The sequence below is a fragment of the Rattus rattus genome, chromosome 8 (genome assembly GCF_011064425.1).
Source record: "Rattus rattus isolate New Zealand chromosome 8, Rrattus_CSIRO_v1, whole genome shotgun sequence".
NCBI classification, from domain to species: domain Eukaryota; kingdom Metazoa; phylum Chordata; class Mammalia; order Rodentia; family Muridae; genus Rattus; species Rattus rattus.
The window spans coordinates 35,608,368-35,627,604 of NC_046161.1; the positions used below are offsets into that span (position 1 = coordinate 35,608,368).

Genomic DNA, 19,237 nt, shown 5'->3' on the forward strand with positions numbered 1-19,237 from the left:
AATGCTCCTAGGTGAACAATCTGTGTGCCTGGTAAAGAGTTTTAATGCCTGATACACTGGATTTTAAAAGGGTAAAGGAAACCTGGAACAGGAACCATGTCTGGATCTAGGAATTCCCAGCCTTCATCCTGCCCACATGAGTGATGGGTGTATGGCCTGGGTATGCTGAAAAGCTCAGCAAAGAAGCATTTGCAGACCTTTTTTAGGTCATCTTGGGAAATGTTGTAGAACACACGCCCAGTGGAAACTAGAACCTACCCATCCCAAGATGACCTGGATGGGGCTGGATGGAGAGAGAGAAAATTACTTTACCAATGTCAGCAGTAACAAGGCTGCTGGCATGTGGACAGTATTCTGCTGCTATTTCCCTCAACAAAAAGAAAAGGAGTAGCCAGAGATAGGACAGAGCAAAGGGTGAAGCTCATTAGTGAAGAGTCTGATTCAATAGACATAATGTTATGCCAGTGAAAGCTAATTCCCTTAAGAACTGGAGTAGCACTGGGCTGAGCGGCTGGGATATTTTAGCTCTTGCCTAGAAAAGTGAACAGAGAAGAAGGATTCTCTCCCATCCTGTCCAGTGACTCACTTGTATTTGAAATGGGAGGAGAGTAGAGAACAGGAGAACGTTCCACGCAGACTGGTCACTTTGCCAAATTCTGCTCTTGTTGTGGGTTGCCCTGGTGCAGTTTGTATTTCGATGTTAATTCTGCTTCCTCAAGAGGGGCTTCCCCCAACGAGGAGTAGATCACAGACTCATGCGATCTCATCATACACTCGGGTGATCTCACCGAACTTTCTCCCCCTTCTGACTGGTCAAATGAAGGCTAGAGTGTGATGATTGGCCAATGGAAGGGAAAGGCGGGGTGGGAGGTCTCGGCGAGCAGAGGAAGAGGCGATGAATGGAAGATGGAGTGGAACCACGTGGCCTGGAGAAGTCACAAGTAACAAGGGGCCTCGCAGCTGGGAATAAATCAATAGAGTGATAGATCTGCCCAATCTAGATACATACCTTATAAAAAATAACCATGTTGCGTGTGTGTTTTATATGGGCTTATTGGGGTAATAAGTTACCGCAGCATGCTCTAAGACAGAGGAGTTTAATCTCCCGACTGGCCTTCCTCAGTGTGTGTGTGTGTTTTTGAATGGTGTTGTCACGGTGTTACTATTGGTTAATTCTTTACCAGCATGCAGAGTGTTCACTAAAAGCATTAAAAAACAAACAAACAAACAAACAAGAACAAAAACCCGAAAACCTAGCATAGAGTATGGTCTAATAAAGACAGCAATGGATGAGAAGAATGACTCCAAGGCAGAACACACAGAACCTGACATAGAAAAATAGTAATAGATATGAATAGATGTTAATTTTTATAATAATAATGCTATTATTATTTCAATGCATTGTCACTTGGAAATGTGAATGAAAATGGCTATCTGGGCTGGGGACATAGCTCAGTAGATTGCTTGCATGTACACACACACACACACACACACACACACACACACACACACACACCAACACACCAACACACCATGAATACACACATATCTTATTCACTTTTACTTTCCAGGATCATAGAAAGAAGAAATAAAAATCCAGTGGTGGACTGCTCTTCCAGAGGTCCTGAGTTCAATTCCCAGCAACCACATGGTGGCTCACAACCATCTGTAAAGAGATCCGATGCCCTCTTCTGGTGCATCTGAAGACAGCTACAGTGTACTTATATATAATAAATGAATAAATCTTTAAAAAAAAAAAATCCAGTGGTGGCCCATGCCTGTAGTCACGGCAATTGGGAGACAGACAGAGGGGGAATCATAGTTGCAGGTTAGCCTGGGCTACATAATGAGACCCTGTCTCAAAAGGATAGAAGAGCAAGTGATTTGGAAAATTTAAAGTGAAAATGGAAGGTGACACACTGTCACGTCCCTAATCCACTGAGCTGTGTTCTGACCACTTTGTGTATGCCCCTAACATACTGAATGGCTTTACTCTTACACTGAAGTAGATATAATCTATGCTAATATTAAATACCAACAAGCACTGGATGCCCCCCAGTTTGGTTTTCTAAAATCATAGCTTGGGTTCCCGCACTGTGAACTCCCTGTAGGCCTTGCTAGGTCCATCATCGTCTTGATGAACATGGCCTGGTGACAGCCCAGGACACAGGGCCCTAGGCAGACAGCAAGTCAAGGGTTACCTGTAGGTTGTATCAACACTCAGGTTGGCTGCTGCTAGCTCTGATGGAGGTATCCAGGCTGGCAATGTGCTCCCAGCAACCCACTTTGTCCATTCAAATAGGCCTGGCTCGACCCGAATCTTCAAGTGATTGTCTTGTTGTAAACCTTAGGGATGAAGTAAAATTAAGATGAGGCGAGTCCCACCATATTGTCAATGGGAAAACGAACCGCAGGATAAACTGATATAAAACACGACCAGGATATACCATGCAAGCCTTCAAAAGAGGGAAGAAATTGTAAGTCCTACTGCTATAATGTCTCTGGGCTACATTGATGATGAGCAGGTCAGGATAAAACCTAACGGTGTAGCAGTGGCATCCATGCTGTGGCAGCAACCAGTGGCTCTCTAATTGGACTTCTTAAGACCCACTAAACAAGAGGGAAACCATGCCTGATACCAGAAGCCTAGCTAAGTACTCAGGGCTAGCAAAATTATGGATCTTGGAGGAGAGAACCAACAATTTAATAAACCAGCACATTCCTCAACCACATACGAGAGATCTGTCCTTATACCCACAGATAAGTGTGTCCTCACCCTTCACCATGGATACTTCTTCTCTTTGCACCAGATGGAGACCATTACAGAAAACCACAACCAATCAATTGCAGAACTGTGGAGCCCAGCCCTAATGGACACATCTACAAACACTCCCACACCTAAGGCTCAGGGAACATTGTGAAAGAGGGACCAGAAAGATTGGAGGAAACTGAGGATCAGGGAGTTTGCTACAGATTGTGTCTCCTAGGAATATGAGAAGCTACACCCATGACGTTTCGCACACATGACTGCCTAAAGATGAGGCTGAACAAGGACGAAACCAACATGAGGGTGGAGGGGCATGGAGGAGGACCACGAGGCCTCAACCCTACACAAGGAATTCTGGGTAACTGGGGAATGCTCAGAGTGGGAGTGGTGGTCTTCTACAGGGAAAAGCATGTTGTTTGGCTGTCCAATACTAAATGCTCAGTCCCAAAAACACACTGGTAGCATTGTACAAACTAAGCAGGTTGTGCTTACGTATTTAGAAATATATACTCATATGTAACCAATAACGAAGAAAGAAGTCATAAGGGCAGGGCGGCAGGGAGAGGTGTGGGGACAGTTTGGGAAGAACTAATGGAAGGGGTAATGATGTCATTATACTACTATCTCAAAAAATGTTTTAAAATTACAAGGCAGTTATTCAATTCTTACTGGACTCAATGACTTACATAAGTCGGGAGCACACAGGTTTGGATAAGGTTTGTAAATGTTGTGTTTTACAGTGTTACTTAATATGTAAGTTGTACAGCTATGCATAAAGCATGTGTTGAAAAAAATAAAATAAAATTTCTGTTTTACCAACATGTGCATCTATTACTCTGGCTGCACCTCTGCCTTGTATGCTGGCTGTTACCTGATTTAAGGGAAACTCTCCCTTCCACCAGCCATTACTCAATTTGTCCAAGCCTTTGACTCTCTTTTTGCCTTTAGAGACAAAAGTCTCGCTGCAGACCCTAGGCCTGCCACAAGTTCTTAATCCTCCTGTCTCAGCTTCCTCTGGAGTGCTGGGACTACCCGTGTGCACCACCACGCCCAGTTCATTTCTGTGTTACAACTCTTCTCTCTATAGTAAATTCCACAATTTCCTACAAAACAAAGCCTCACACTCAGCACCTCCAGCTACTCTCTTGGCACTGACTACTGTGCAGTAGCTTACTCTCTACTCGAACATCACATCCAGTACTCGTTTGCTGATCTGGGAACCAGATGTTGAGCATTTACATGGGACAGTGTTCAAGTTCTGTTTTATCATCATGTGACTCCCTCAGAGTATACATTTTCCCTTTATATTTGCTTAACTCTCTTGGCATTGCATTTAGTCTGGTTTCTCTGTGTGCAATTAATACACAGATGACTCCATACTGAGAGGAAGATTTCCTTAAGGTTGAAGAACCGAGGATTCGAGTGTTGTGTCCAATGCCTTGCTGGCTTCTTTATTTCTGGCTCATTTGTTTGTCTGGCCAGTCTTCCTTCCAATGGGGTAAGAAGGGAGATTGCCCCAGTGCAAATGCTCATGGATTTCAGCATGAAAGTTGAGTGCTTTTACAGCAATGGAGCTTTGAAAGCCTTTCAGTTTGTAGGCCATGGTAGTGTGTACCTTTAATCTCAGCAGATGGGAGGTAGAGGCAGGTGGATTTCTGTAAGTGTCAAACCAATATGGTCTACACAGAGAGCTCCAGACCAACCAAGGCTACACAGTGAGACCATGTCTCAAAAAGTAAATGAATGAATGAGTGAATGAATGAATGAATGAATGAAAATGAATGAATACATAAGTCTTCCCAATTAACCGAACAAACTAAGGTGGTGATGGTGTAGAACACCCAACTGTTCGGTTACTACTGAAAACATCTGAAAGCTGGGCAAGATGGTCCCACTGCTTAAACACAAAAGGGATCCTCTCGGTAAAAGATGTAAATATTCTGTACAGTCACAATCCATCCAAGACAGCTTAAAATCCTTAAGGAAAAATTAGTAATATTGCCCTTTGTCTGGATTATACTGTCAGGAGTGTGACCTTTGGGCAAGGTCGTCACCTTGTAAAAGAAGCCTCCATAAAAGTTCCAGATCTCGGTGAGCTATGGTGGCTCAAGCCTATAACCCTAGCTTTCAGGAGGCTGAGGCAGGAGGATTGCTGTAGGTTCGAGGGTAACCTAGGCTACACCTCACCTTGACACCCTGTCTCAAGAACAAACAAACAAACAAACAAACAACAAAGCAAACTTTCCATTTTTGAAGCTCTGTGACTCTGCAGTAACTGACAGGAAGCAGAGGGGTGGACCACGTGGCCTCTACCCCACCAAGAGTCTTACCTTTCAATATATTGTGTGCCGTCTGAACGCAGCGTAGGGATGGTGAGCAATAAACGTGATCAATGACGGTGTTACTTTCTAACAAGGCTTCACCTGCCGAGCAAATCAACAGAGAATCAGCATGATGGGTTCACCTCAATGGAAGACCCATAATCCTCCCTTTCCCAGCAGGAGCTCGCAGAGAGCCTTGTGTCAGCCGGACCCTTTGTTAGCGCTTCCATGTAGAAGGCTGAGCAACACGCCTCTTCTTGCAGCCTCCTTTTCTTCTTTCTGGGGCCAGCATGCAGCAAAATGCCCTATTAGGGGAGGTCTACCAACAGGATAAGGGTCTGACCTCTACAAGGGAGATGCTAAACAACCCAGCCCCCCAGCTCTGTGTTACCAGGGAGATGACGGATACTGTAACAGTCAGACATTGCTACAATTCCAGTGTGCTAACCCACAGGCCAAACCCAACAGCCAACACTCTAACACTTTAACGCTTCCTCCTGTGGTTCACTTCTTTTCTCTATAAGGTAAACTTTAAGTATCAATGTTTCCATCTTGACAGCCCCTTTTCTTGACCTGCCTCAACCAGTGCTCTAGAAACAAGAAGAGCTCACATCCCCTGTACTGTTAATGTTATTTATTTTTATGTATTTATTACTAGGGGGTGGGGGAAGAGGGCATGAGTGTATATGGAGGTCAGAAGTCAACTTTTGGAATTAGTTCCCTCCTTCCACCTTTACGTAGGTTCCGGGGATTGAACTCAGGTCACAAGGCTTTTGTCGTAAGCACCTTTACTCACTGACCGTGTCTTGCACGGATCTCTCGATGCTACGTCTGACCTCTGTGATTTTGTTAATTGTCCTCTACACTAAGGACCCCTCCCCCTCTCCCTCTGTTCCTTCTTCACTTGGATGACTCCAACTCGAGACCCCAGCTCTCTCCCTGCCTCTTAATCGTCTTTTCTTCTTCTTCTTCTTCTTCTTCTTCTTCTTCTTCTTCTTCTTCTTCTTCTTCTTCTTCTTCTTCTTCTTCTTCTTCTTCTTCTTCTTCCTCTTCTTCCTCCTCCTCCTCCTCCCTTCTTCCTCCTCCTCCTCCTTCTTCTTCCTTTTTCTCCTCCCTTCCTCCCTCTCTCATTGCTTCATTCTACCCTTTTTCTTTCTTTCTTCAATATTCTCCTCACGCTCTGTGCAGAGTTTGCTATTCAGTTAGCCTTGTAGTCTGATCGTCATCCACAACACACACATGTGTTTCCATGTAACTTTGCCCTGGGGTCTCTGTTATCTAGTCCACGGACTTGCCCAAAGCAAATGACCAGTAAATACACATTAAATTACTGAAGAGTGCAAGGCATAGTTTCTGTACAACCAGTACAGAAAAATACTTCAGATTCAAAATGTCTCTGGGCCTCTGCAAATTCAGCAATGCCCCTGCACCGCTTCCTTACCCTCCCATCTTCTTACACCATGCTGACAGATGCTGCTGTCCTGAGCTAACAGCTGATAAATCTACTACACCAGTAAGTAAACCAAGTCTGACTTTCCTTCTCTCATTCCTCAGCAGGGGCCACATCTGCAACCGGCAGGGGCCTAGCTGTAATCCCAACCCTCAGAAGGCTGAGCCAGGAACATCTGATGTTCTAGGCCAGCCTAAGGTCCTGTCTCAAAAATCCAACCAAACAAACAAAAAGGAAAGTCCCTTCAAGTGCGTTTGCACACCCGTGTTGAGGGTCTGTTGAGGGAGCCAGGAGATGCTATGCCATCGTGGAGAGCCCTTACCCACTAGTCTTGCTTGCATACACCCAAACACAGTGATTGGAGCATCTTTCTCGTAATCCCGGAAACCGCCGCTCCGCTGAGGTAAGCTGTGAGGCATGTTCAGGTTGGTGCGTATGTAGCGGCCTAGGGGAAGGAGAAGATCAAATAAAGGCTATATAGACTTCTTGTTTACTTGAAACTTTCTTCAGTGGTCCCAACCCCTCCTCCTTCTTGGTCAAAGACACTGAATCAAACTATCTGAAGCCAGTGGGAAATATCAAATCTGACACCTTTTCTTCAGAAGATTGACTTACAATCCGCTACCATGTGCTGATGACAGAAACGGGGGGATTTCTCAGTAAATATAACAACTAGACAAAGGCAGGGCTCCTATTCTTTTTTGTTTGTTTGTTTGTTTGTTTGTTTTGTTTTTTTTCCGGAGCTGAGGACCGAACCCAGGGCCTTGTGCTTGCTAGGCAAGGGCTCTACCACTGAGCTAAATCCCCAACCCCAGGGCTCCTATTCTTAAGGTGCCACTCAAGGGAGAACTGAACTGGATGGGCCCACGATGATTTAAGTCAGGAATTCTGGCCATAGAATCAGTTCATGTGCCTGAACTGTTTGGCTGTATGAACATGGGCAAGACACAGCTACTCTTTGCTCCCCGATACCTCAGTTTATAGAATGGGGACACGAATGCGAATCTCTCCCCTAAGAGTTGAAACAATCAAGAAGAACTTAAGACTAGATTCCAGGAATTTTCTAACTACGTCAAAATGACCCATTGTACATAAAAAGTAGCTTGACAGTGCCCCCTAGAGGCCGCGACAGGTATGCATCGCTGTGTAGGCCACCAACCACCAGCAGTCCTCCTTAGAACCAGGAGTTGCATCCCAAGAGCCCCACCAGATGCCTGAAAGCATAGACAGACTATGTTTTTACCCACACAGACACCCCTATGATAACATTTAACTTGTAAGTCAGCCATAGTAATGAGGAACAGTAAAATGATACACTGTAAAGTTACATAGATGGCTTGTACAAAACATCTTATTGTATTATACTCCAGCTTCTTATGAAAGGATACTGTATCTGTGTGATCAAGTGGGGAGAGGCAAACCATACTGTGATCCTCTGACAGTAGATTTGAAAACCAACGAGTAGTTGGGGAGCATTTATACTGTGGAGACACTGGAGAAAGGGATGGGGACCTAGGTAGGACACAGTTGAGGAGTCTGAGATTTTTATCATGTGACCCAAAATGGCGGGATTACAATATAACCCATACACATTGCTTGTGTGCTGGCTAATTTTACTTCATCTGAGGGGAGGAAACTCCAAGTAAGAGAACGCCTCTAACCAGCAGTGCAGACAAGCCTGTAGAGCATTTCCTAATTACCGATTGATGTGGGAGGGCCCTTCCCACTGTGCATGGCGCCATCCCTGGGCGGGAGGTCCTGACTTTTGTAAGAAAACAGGCTGAGCAAGCCAGTAAGCAGCGCCTCTCCATGGCTTCTGCACCACCTCCTGCCTCTAGGGTCCTGCCCTGTTTGAGTCCCTGCCCTGGGCTCAATGATGGAGCTATAAGACTAATTAACCCCTTCCTCCCCAACTTGCTTTTTGGTCATAGTGTTTTGTGGCAGCAATAGAGACCCTAACTAAGACAGCTCATTTTGGACTTTCCCACTTACTAGGCGTAGACTGTTAATGGTTAACTGTGGGTAAGCGAAACCACAGTGTCAGAGCGGATAAACGGAGAGACTCACCTTTGGCATCGAAACATTGGGATAGCCAGTACTTCCCAAACACAACGTCCATCCTCTCCCCATGCCGACAGACAAAGAGGCATCGCTTCTGGGGCCCAGGCTGGCTGTTGACTCTCAGGGGCTGCAGAGGACATAAGGCCAAGAGTAAGGATACACGAGGCATCACAGACGGCCCCGTGTGCCTGCCCAGAGAGCCGAACTCAAGGAAAACTCCTGACGATCTCCCTGACAGCCATGACGTTAGTCTGGCCTGCGTGTAAAGTGAGGATAATAAACTCATCCCCCAGACCTCACAAGTTACTCTCGGGTTCCCATGAGGTATCTGTGGGTGCTCTGAAGTATGAGGGATTATGTAAAAACTATGCTCTTTGCTTCCCTTTACCGCAACAGGAGTGTTACACAAGGTACAGTTCACAGGACAAGCCAGCTGTTAATGTAGAGACAGACATCTAGAGAGACAGCCTTCTCCTCCAAAGAGATGCGTCATCAGCTCTTTCTGGGAGGGAGGAATGTTACCGTCACATACGTGTCTGCCTTGAGCCTATTTTACTTTCAGTGTTCTGCTTTGTGTGCTCGCTCTTTTTATCTACAATTGTATTATTTGTTACTCCTGTGCATGGGTGCCTGCAGTGCTCACAGAATTTACAGTTATAAGGCAGCGTGTGGGGGCCTGGGAATTGAACTCAGGATCTCCGGAAGAACAGTCAGTGCTCTCAACTGCTGAGCCACCTCTGCAGCCAGACTTTGCGTATTCTAATCATCATGTGTGCTGCAATCTGGGCTTCATACATGTTGGCATATGCATTCCATCCATTCGTTGGAATTGGCATTCCAGAATGGTCCTGGGGGTTCGGGGTATTGGGGGGGGGACCGCTCACTGCACTACATATGGTGACTCAGACAAGTTGAGCCAAGTACTGGTTTCCACAGCTGCTAGTGGAACTGCATGGATGTCTCCACATCCTTCTTGCTGATGCGCCGGGCCTTCCCAGTTGCCTCAGGCTGCTGGGTCATGGCGGGCCAACACTCTTCCACTGGCTTCCTGTTGCTTTGCCAGGGCTAATGTGTGGATTGGCACTGGGAACTCTGCCACCTGCTCTCCTGATGTTGCTTAATGCAAACCCTGGGCTCCAGACAAAGCTCACCCCCCTTTCAATCCTTCACATGTTGAAGTTTCAGTTTGTCTCTGTTCTGCTTGACGACTCCTACTCCCTTCTCCAGCCTGTCCCCAAAATGTCACCAGTATACTGAATTCTCACTATGCCAAGGGAATTGCTTGGCTGGAGAGGTGGCTCAGCGGTTAAGGGCACTGACTGCTCTTCCAGAGGTCCTGAGTTCAATTCCCATTACTATGCTAAGAACCTCACTCTACTAATCCAAGTAGAAAGAGAGACGGCCTCTTCTTTCTTTGGGATGCCTTGCTTCCAAGCTCAAATTCACAGGGCAATGTCCACAGTTAGTACCGCATACCCATCTCGTCCTAGTTTTGGATTGTTGTGTCTTTATGATCTTGTGCACTCCCCTCTCATTAGAGACCCTTTGGAAGAAGCAAGGCCAATGCTGAGGATGGTCCTCAAAGCATCCCGATTGGCTGGATGGTAGTGGCATTTGCCTTTAATCTCAGTACTCGGGAGGCAGAGGCAGGAGGATATCTAAGTTAGAGGCCAGCCCAGTCTACAAAGTGAGTTCCAGGACAGGCAGGACTACACAAAGAAACCCTGTCTCGCAAAGCAAAGCAAAACAAACAAAACCATCAGGATTAGATTCGAGGACGTGACCCCCATGATCGGCCTTACCTGCATGGGCTGACAAATGATAGTGAGGGGCGTAGTCTCCCCAAGTCCTTGATCCTCATACTGCCGCCTCTCTAACGCCCCATCACCAAATGCGAGTGAGCTGGATGATACCGTATTCAAGATGGAATAGGAACTGCAGAGGAGGGGGAGGAAAGGGTTAAGTGCTTCGGACAGGAGTCAACAGTTGCTCATGCTGAAACTACGGGAGTATGGGAATTAGCCCAAAGGACCGTCTGGTCATGCGTGTTTGGGGATGTAAGTAGGGAGCACCCCATCCCCAGGCAAGAACATGTTTTTGTTTTTTCACCGAAGTCTCACGCAGTTAATAAACAAGGGCAGACAGTTCTCAGAGCTGAGAACAGATGCGCCCGTCCCTTCCGGCAGGGATGGGGTCCAGTGATTCTAGGCTTATTAGAATGCTGCAGGCAGGGTTGGCAGCAGAGACATGTTAAAGAATAATGAGGTATCAATTATGTAGCACTGTTCCAGCTCTTTCTGTCGCTGCTGCGGGGAAATAAACAGTTCCCGTCGCCTTTAATCTTTCCAGTGGCTATTTCCATCTGAGGAATGTGAGTGGAAATGTGTTCCCAGCACTGCCTTGCCTGTGGCCCTGAGGTTCTCAGGAACATGACCCTTAGCCTTTAACCCGGACCTCGTCAGTCTCCCGCACTGTACTGGCCTTCATGGCAACGCCAAGCAGATGATTAGAGACTGGGTTATTTCAGAGGATCTGACGCTTGCTGGATGTTTGGAGCTGTGAACCAAGAAAACCGATTTCTGACTATGCCACTGTAACTACAGGGACCAGGAGGAGATCGGGCCTGGAGCAGAGCTAGCCAAACATTCCACCCTGCAATCCATGCACACAGAAGACTTCCCAGCCCTTCATGTAATGAGAGCCACTATTTAAATATGGTTGTTGGGCAGCACTGACAAAGATCTCCTGGGTCACTGGGCAGTCTCAAAGGGAAGTATTTGAATCTTTACTTTCTTGCTCTTGGAAAGGCCCAGTGTGCCCTACCAAGTCTGTGTTTTTACATCTCTAGACCCGACGATCTGGGCAAGTGAACAAGCACCCATTCTGCGGTCAATATCCACCTTTAACACCGTATGCTTATTACAACTTTCCTTTTGAACTTTTTCATCTTTTCTAAAATCAGTAAGCCAACTGGTTTTTAAAAAAGAAATTACCACAATCAGTTTTGTTGACACATACTCAGTGTACACAGTACTGAGTTTCATGAGGCCGTTGCTATGCAAGTACTCTGGTGTTGGGCGAGGTGACACAGTAGTACTCTGGTAGGCAGAACCCTGTGTGTGAAGTCAGCCTGCTTTACACTGTGAGTTCCAGGACAGCCAGGGCTACACAGAGACCCCTGTCTGGTGGTTGGGGAAGGGGAGGGGGACACAGATACCTTTTTCCAAAATAGTTCACAATGTACGTTGGTCACATTTTCTCCCTCTACTCCCTCTGCCCTCACATGTCTCTCCCATTAGTCCCTATAGTGGTTGGAATATGTTTGGCCCAGGGAGTGGCACTATTTGGAGGTGTGTCACGGTGGGTGTGGGCTTTAAGACCCTCATCATGGCTGTCTGGAAGTCAGTCTTCTAGCAGTCTTCAGATGAAGGTGTAGAACTCTCAGCTCCTCCTGCACCATGCCTGCCTGGATGCTGCCACGCTCCCTCCTGAATAAGACTGAACCTCTGAACTTGTAAACAGCCCCAATTAAATGTTGTCCTTATAAGAGCTGCCTTGGTCATGGTGTCTGTTCACAGCAGTAAAACCCTAACTGAGACAGTCCCCAGCCTCTTTTAAACAGTTTCACTTCTACATCCACGTCACGTGTACATCTGTATGTACACGTGTGTGTTTTTATGTACCTACATAAAACTTATGACTGGCAAGAGAAAACAGTATTTGTCTCCCTAAGTCTGACTTAGGTCACTTATGACATTTTTTTTTTTGTTTTGCTAATTCAAATTCCACTGCATATATTCACCACGTGTTCTTTACTCGTTCCTCCGCTTACATCTATTTCGTGACTTAGCTACTGTGAACAGCCCTTTAATAAACATCACTGTATGTCGCCTTCAGGTCCTGCAGGTAAATACGGTCGAGTGGCGCGGTCAGGTCAGAGGTCAGGAGTTGCTTGGGTTTTGGTTTGCTTTTTTCTTCTCAATAAACCATATGGTTTTATTACTATGGACACGTTTGTCCCTGGGTTCTCTCTACAAATGATAGGCTGAGTTTAGCTTTCGTTCGAGACAGGGTTTCATAGAGCCTAGCCTGGCTTCCGACTCCCCATACAGCCAAGGCTGGCTTCAGACAACTGGTCAACCTGTGCCCACTTCCTGAGTGATGGGATAACGGGCGTGTCCCACCCCATGGAGTCTCTATGATGCATGCACGCTCGGCAAGCACTCTGCCAGGGAGCTCTGTCCTCAGCCTGACTACATATTCAGGCAGAGGTGTCAGACCCTGCAAAAGAGATCTGCAGCCCTGTGCACATCAGATGCACCAGGAGCCCCTGCGCTGTGACCTGCTCCTCGTAGATCATTGTTCAGAGCCTATGAGGTAGAACCAGGAGCTCAAGAGAGCCGTGTCTCTTTAGTATGATATGCAGCCTAATTAAACCTGTTACGGGTAAATTTAAGTAACTGTAGCCCAAGGAAAGCCGAGCCACTCACACCCAGCTAATGGACCAGCTGTTCTCCTTTATTTTAAGCAGAGAGCCTCCCGAATGGCACACAACCGAAGGAACTTCGGTTTTCCTGTCTGGCTCATCAAAGCTCCGGGCCTCCAATGTCTAGCTGTCTGGAATCATGCTGACATCTCCCATGCCCACGTCTGTCAGTTCTTTATTGTAGCACAGCTGGGAAGAAAATGATGGGGCCTTTCCTCTCTCTCCAGTTCCCTTGGTGAGGGGAAATGGCAGCTTCCTTCCCATCTTCAATGTCACTAGAATCAAAAGGCCCGGCTCCCCCTGAGTGGCCTGGGGGGGAATGTCAGACCAGGGTGGAGAAGAAGTGGGCCTGACATGGAGATCTCCTTCTCAGGGAGCAGGAAGACTCAGGCTCCTGCCTAGAACATGCTAGGCCTGTGTGACGGTCAGCAGGTCACCCCACTCTAGAGGACAAGGGGTCAGCATCACCCAGAAGGGACTTAGGGACACTCAGAAACAAATGACCACCAGGAAGAGCGGTGAGAAAGAAACCATTCTCCTAGGTAGTCAGAAGACAACGGAGCACTGGGTGGGGAGAGGCATAAAAGCCAACTGTCCTCCTAAGTCCCTGTACACTGTCTGAACCCTCTCTAGAACTTTCCTCGGAGCCGGTCAGCATCAAGCCAGACAGCTCCCGTGTCTCCCCATGACTGCCCACCTTTGGTGAGGCACGAGAAGGCTTCTCTCACAGTGGGCCTGAGCTATGCCTCTGTGTGTCATTCCTAGCTCTGCGACTAAGCAGTAAAGTGTGGCTCACTGGTCAGGCCATTTTTATGGAAGAGACATTTAGCTTAACGAGGTCGGGTAAACACAAGCAATCAAAGAATAAGCGAAAGCACTAACGGGTATTCTGTAGACGGTACTGCTGTCCAGCCACCATGGATCTAGCTCAGGGAGGAGGTCTTTACTGTGGTCACTACCACAGTTTGTACTGTGTGTGCAATGACTAGCTCTTTTACGGTGGCCCAGAGTAGTAATTCAACTTGGGTGAGGTTTGCACTGCTGGTATATGAGAGGTGGGATTTGAATATAACTGAACTGAAACTCATCTTCTTAGTCAGAGTCTCAATGCCTAGCCCCTGCACCTGAGAATTTAATTTCAAACAAAGCTCCCAAGAAATAACATCAACAGTTATCTTTAAAGTAAAAGGAGATGACATACAGACCTTCTGCCGTGCCCTGGGGGAGATGACACATAGGCCTTCCATGGTGGCCTGGGTGAGGTTAGTTAGTCGTTGTCCTTCCTCTCCCCACCCCCTCCCCACCCAATGGAGTCTGAATCCTAGTTCAGGGATGAGGTCTAGATGGAGGGTCTCACAGGGGCCGGTGGAACTCTATGTGTGTACCCTGCCCCCACACACAGTCACTGCTAAAATCACCACTCATGGTCTGTGCTTCATTAAGCATCATGCATCATGCATCAGCCTATGCATGAGCTACTCTCGGGGGCCATGTTCCAAGGAGCCAACCACTGGTGACTTGTCTGAAGAGCATCAGAGTGAGCTTAGACTAAGCTGCTAGGGTGCTGTGACACAACTTAAGGGACCATTACCATGTACAAGGGCCAACCCTGACCCAAATGCCACAGATGATGCATGACTGTATTGTACGTGTGTGTGTGTGTGTGTGTGTGTGTGTGTGTGTGTGTGTGTGTGTGTGTTGGTAGGGGTTAGACAGAAGACAACCATGAGTTCCTAGTGCATCTTTTTTAAAAATGTATTTATTTTTTATTTATGTGTGTGTATACATCTGTGTGAGTATATATTGGGGGCCTTGGGGGCCAGAGGAGGGCATCAGATCTTTTTTTTTTTTTAAATTTATTTACTTATTATACATAAGTACACTGTAGCTATCTTCAGACACACCAGAAGAGGGCATCAGATCTCATTACAGATGTTTGTGAGCCACCATGTGGTTGCTGGGATTTGAACTCAGGACCTCTGGAAGAGCAGTCAGCGCTCTTAACCATTGAGCCATCTCTCCAGCCCAGGGCATCAGATCTCCCCACCCATCTTCATGCTGCAGTGTACGTGTGTATGTATGTAGTGGACTGGGTTTTCCTTCCACCATGTGTGCCCTGCAGTTTGGACTTGGGTCATCAGGCTCTACGGCAAGTGCCTTTCCTACGTTACTAGCCTTTCACCTTTCTTCTTCTTTTTAAGGCACTGTCTTCAGACTCACCAAGTAGGTTAGACTGGCTGAACCCTCCACACCCCGTCTCTACTTTCTCAGCACTGGAATTACCGGTGTGAGCAGCCACATTTCACCAACTCGGTCTCTTTCAGCCCTTATGTATCTTTATGGGATAAAATGGTGACTGCAGAAACTCGACTTCTATAGTCTCAGCTCCAGAAACATTTCTAAAAACCAGATGTTTGGGGGCATGAGACATCTGGATGCCTGTGGGCTGGGGAGGGCGTCACATAAGGCAGAGGAAGGAAGAGAATGTCCTTTCCTAGCCTGAGTGTGTGGTGTGTGTTGGGCTCACAAGCAGGGGACCTTCTTTGATCTGTTCCCTCCAGGAGAAAATACTTGTGGGAATCACCCGATCCGATCCCTTAAGACAGGCACTAGCGCGATAGGTAAATAATGCAGTGACGTTCAGGTCTTCTACCTCTCAGCCACATTGCCACATGGAAGAAAGAAGGTAGAAAGCATGTGAAACCTGGGGCTGGATTGGAGCTCCTTAGATTGGGAAGGAGGAAGGCACTTTGTGTCCCTATTCCTCTCTATGTGGGTGGGGCAAAGCTGGTCACACAACACGGTCCATTCTGGAAATTGGACCCCAGTATGGGCTAAGGACAACAGAGCAGTGAGGGGCAGGTGGGTGTCACCTTAATAAAGAATGTGAGGCATCATGTCCCTGTTCGCTTCCCACAAGCTGAGATCACGGAAGTCACACGGCAATGCACACTCAGCACTGGATACTGCTGCCCTCTAGCCAGAGATGGACAGCAGCCCTAGGCTGGCTCCCCACCAGCAGCCCAGATAGGCAGTGACTGCATGGGAAGGGAGAGCGGGTTTACCTACCCATGGAAGATCCAGGTGCTACACTCATCAGCCTTGGTGATGTAGTTCTCGGGGAGCAGCCCAGAGCAGCCAGTGGTCAGCGAGGTGCCATAAATCCAGCCCTCACTGGTGCTGGTCTGTTCCATAGGAGACATGAAGATGAAGTCCCCTGGGACCAACTCCAATTCGTCATCATTCTGAGGTGAATAGGGGTAGATCACCTGTAACGTCTGCAATAAAGGAGAAGACCATGAGACCAGACCCACCTACCGTTCCTTTTTGAACCTGAGGTCCTAGACAGTGCACGGCGACAAATACACTGCATAAAGGAGTGCCTGGAATCACAGGCTCTGGGCAGACATGGCTTCTGATCAGAAGGCACTTCTCTTACCAGGGTTTCATGGGTAGGTGCCTGGTGCTCTAGAACCTTCCAGATCTCCAGCCATCATGCTTTCACTTCCTGTCAGGACTCAGAAGCAGGTTTCAGGAACTCACAGAAAGCTGGAAAGTCCCTCTGGGCAACTGCTGGACATTCAGATTTCACTTCTCCTGCCCCATCGGTTGAGGCAAGTACTAGGTAGATGGGGATTGTTGGAGGAAAGTCGTCTTCTACACAGGCTCACAGACAGGCCGAGGGGGAGTCACTTCTACTGGGATGGGAATGAAGGATCTCTCTCTCTCTCTCTCTCTCTCTCTCTCTCTCTCTCTCTCTCTCTCTCTCTCTCTCTCTCTCTCTCTCTCTCTTGCTCTCTCTCTCTCTCTCTCTCTCTCTCTCTCTCTCTCTCTCTCTCTCTCTCTCTCTTTCTCTCTCTCTCTCTCTCTCTCTCTCTGTGTGTGTGTGTGTGTGTGTGTGTGTGTGTGTGTGTGTATGTGCACGTGTGTGATGTCTGTGTATACAGGAACCCTAAGAGAACAGAAGAGAGCATCAGACTCCTTGGAAATGTGTCACAGAACATTGTGAGCTGCCACATGGGTACTGGGAACCAAACCCAGGTCTCCTGTAAGAGCACCAAGTGCACCGGTCTGCTCAGGAAGGATGGCCCTTCCTCTGTGACTCAGCTGATGAAGCAAAGCAGTCCATTCCTATAAGGCTTCCTTCACGCCTACAGTTGTCACGAAGACCCTGAAGTCTGAAGCTGTCTCCTACAGCTTACAGGTGTGTAACCAGAGAGAAACCAGCTTCCACCCGAGAGCAGACGGAGGCCACATGTCTGCTCTATGAGCTCAGAAAAGGCTGCCCCAGGGCAGCCACGAGGCCAGGCCATGTGGCCGATGTATCCTACTTGAAGGGGGTGGTGCCTCTTCTCTTGGTGTATATAAGCATCATAATCCCAGACATTTTTAAAAAACCATAGCCATTCATTTTATATTTTTTATCACCAGCGAGAGACCTCATAGGAAGGAGACTATAGCCTATAATTTCCAGACAGCCAGAAAGGTGGAGAAGGCTTTTCCCTAAAGTCTGGAAGTGACAGACAGGCTCTATAATCTGACTCCCATCTTCAGAGTTCTCAGCTTTGGTCTCCATCAATGCCTAGGCTATATAGGTTAAGTGTGATGCTCTAAGGACATGCAGAGGACGGAGCCTTGCAGGGGTATAGGTTCTTCTAGTGGCCCAGGTTCCTGATCCTGGGGCCTAATGCCAGTGTTGGTTGGGTTGAAGGAGCCAGATGGCTGATGCTACTGTGAGTCACCAAAACAGCTCTGCTGTATGAGGGACACGGCTGAAATCTCAGCCCTGGGGAAGCTGAGATGGAGGATTACCTTGAGGCTAGCCTGGTCTATATAAGTGAGTCTAGGCAAACCTGAGCTACAGATCAAGTTCTTATTTCAAAATAAAACACCAAACCAAACCAAATAAACCATTTTCTTCTGGAAGTCTCCAAAGGAAAAAGCTGGGAAAATGTGGTTTCCCTCAAGAGGACAGAGTTGATAATGCATATTTTTGTCTCCTTGGCTTTCTAATTAGGGTCCTTGCTTCTGTTTTTAATTCTTCAATCATCTTTTAGTTGCTTGTCTGTTTGTCCTCTGATCGCCTTTCTCCCTCCCTGTCCCTCTCTGATCTTCATGCAAGCCAAATACTCTGATGAATTTTTTTAAAAAAAAACTGTTTCAAAAGACAAAATTGCTCACTAAAAATCTCTCTCTCTCTTTTTTTTAAACATTTATGTATTATGTATACATCATACAGCTTTCTGCCTGCGTGTATACTACATGCCAGAAGAGGGCACCAGACCTGATTATAGGTGGTTGTGAGCCACCATGTAGTTGCTGGGGATTGAACTCAGGACCTCTGGAAGAGCAGACAGTGCTCTTAACCTCTGAGCCATCTCTCCAGCTAAAAATCTCTTTTAAGCTCAGTTCTGGATGGGCACATGGTGATACAGGGAAAGATAGCGCCACTTTTCCTGGTACAGGGCATCGTCAAAACTCCGCCCAGCTCTTGAGCAGAGCATATTTTTGGCCCCTTGTACCTCTGTCCTGGCAGTGCAGCCTTCCCTTTGAAGAACTCAGAGCAACTCAGAAGTCCTCCTGTCCCAGAACTTAGAGCTGAGTTGACACCAACCCTAACCCTAACCTGCTGGGTGGTGGTGGCACAAACCTTTAACCCCAGCAGAGGCAACTGGATCTCTGAGTTCTGAGTTCAAAGCCAGCCTGGTCTACAGAGTGAGTTCTAGGACAGCCAAGGCTACCCAGAGAAACCCTGTCTCGAAAAACTAAAAACTGAAAACAACAAAACGAGAAAAGCTGAGCCTGCCATCTCAGACATCCCTGAGAACATCAGGGCTTAAGGAAGATTGGAGACAGGGGTTGGGGATTCAGCTCAGTGGTAGAGCGCTTGCCTAACAAGCGCAAGGCCCTGGGTTCAGTCCCCCCGCTCCGGAAAAAAAAAAAAAAAAGGAAGATTGGAGACAAAATACCCTAGGCATGTGGCAGAGGGACAGTAAATAACTTGGATTGATTGTATAACCTAAAAAAATCAGAAGAGTTCAGCAAATCTAACATTATAACCGGAGGCCGGGGGGTGCTGGTGGTGGTGGTGGTGGTGCTGGTGCTGGTGGTGCTGGTGGTGGTGGTGGAATGCACGCTCACGTGGCTCTGGG

At 47.3% G+C, this 19,237-nt stretch overlaps 1 protein-coding gene across 1 annotated transcript in view; it reads right to left on the minus strand.

Moving 5' to 3' along the window:
• Ubash3b (ubiquitin associated and SH3 domain containing B) overlaps nt 1-19,237 on the minus strand; it is a 146,753-nt gene that overhangs the window by 10,055 nt on the left and 117,461 nt on the right. Inside the window, exons 6-11 of the mRNA XM_032911579.1 lie at nt 16,155-16,363; nt 10,402-10,534; nt 8,606-8,726; nt 6,861-6,983; nt 5,098-5,190; nt 2,202-2,346 (exon numbers count right to left, since the gene is read on the minus strand). Coding sequence (XP_032767470.1) covers nt 2,202-2,346; nt 5,098-5,190; nt 6,861-6,983; nt 8,606-8,726; nt 10,402-10,534; nt 16,155-16,363 — 824 coding nt within the window. The remainder of the gene's footprint in view (nt 1-2,201; nt 2,347-5,097; nt 5,191-6,860; nt 6,984-8,605; nt 8,727-10,401; nt 10,535-16,154; nt 16,364-19,237) is intronic.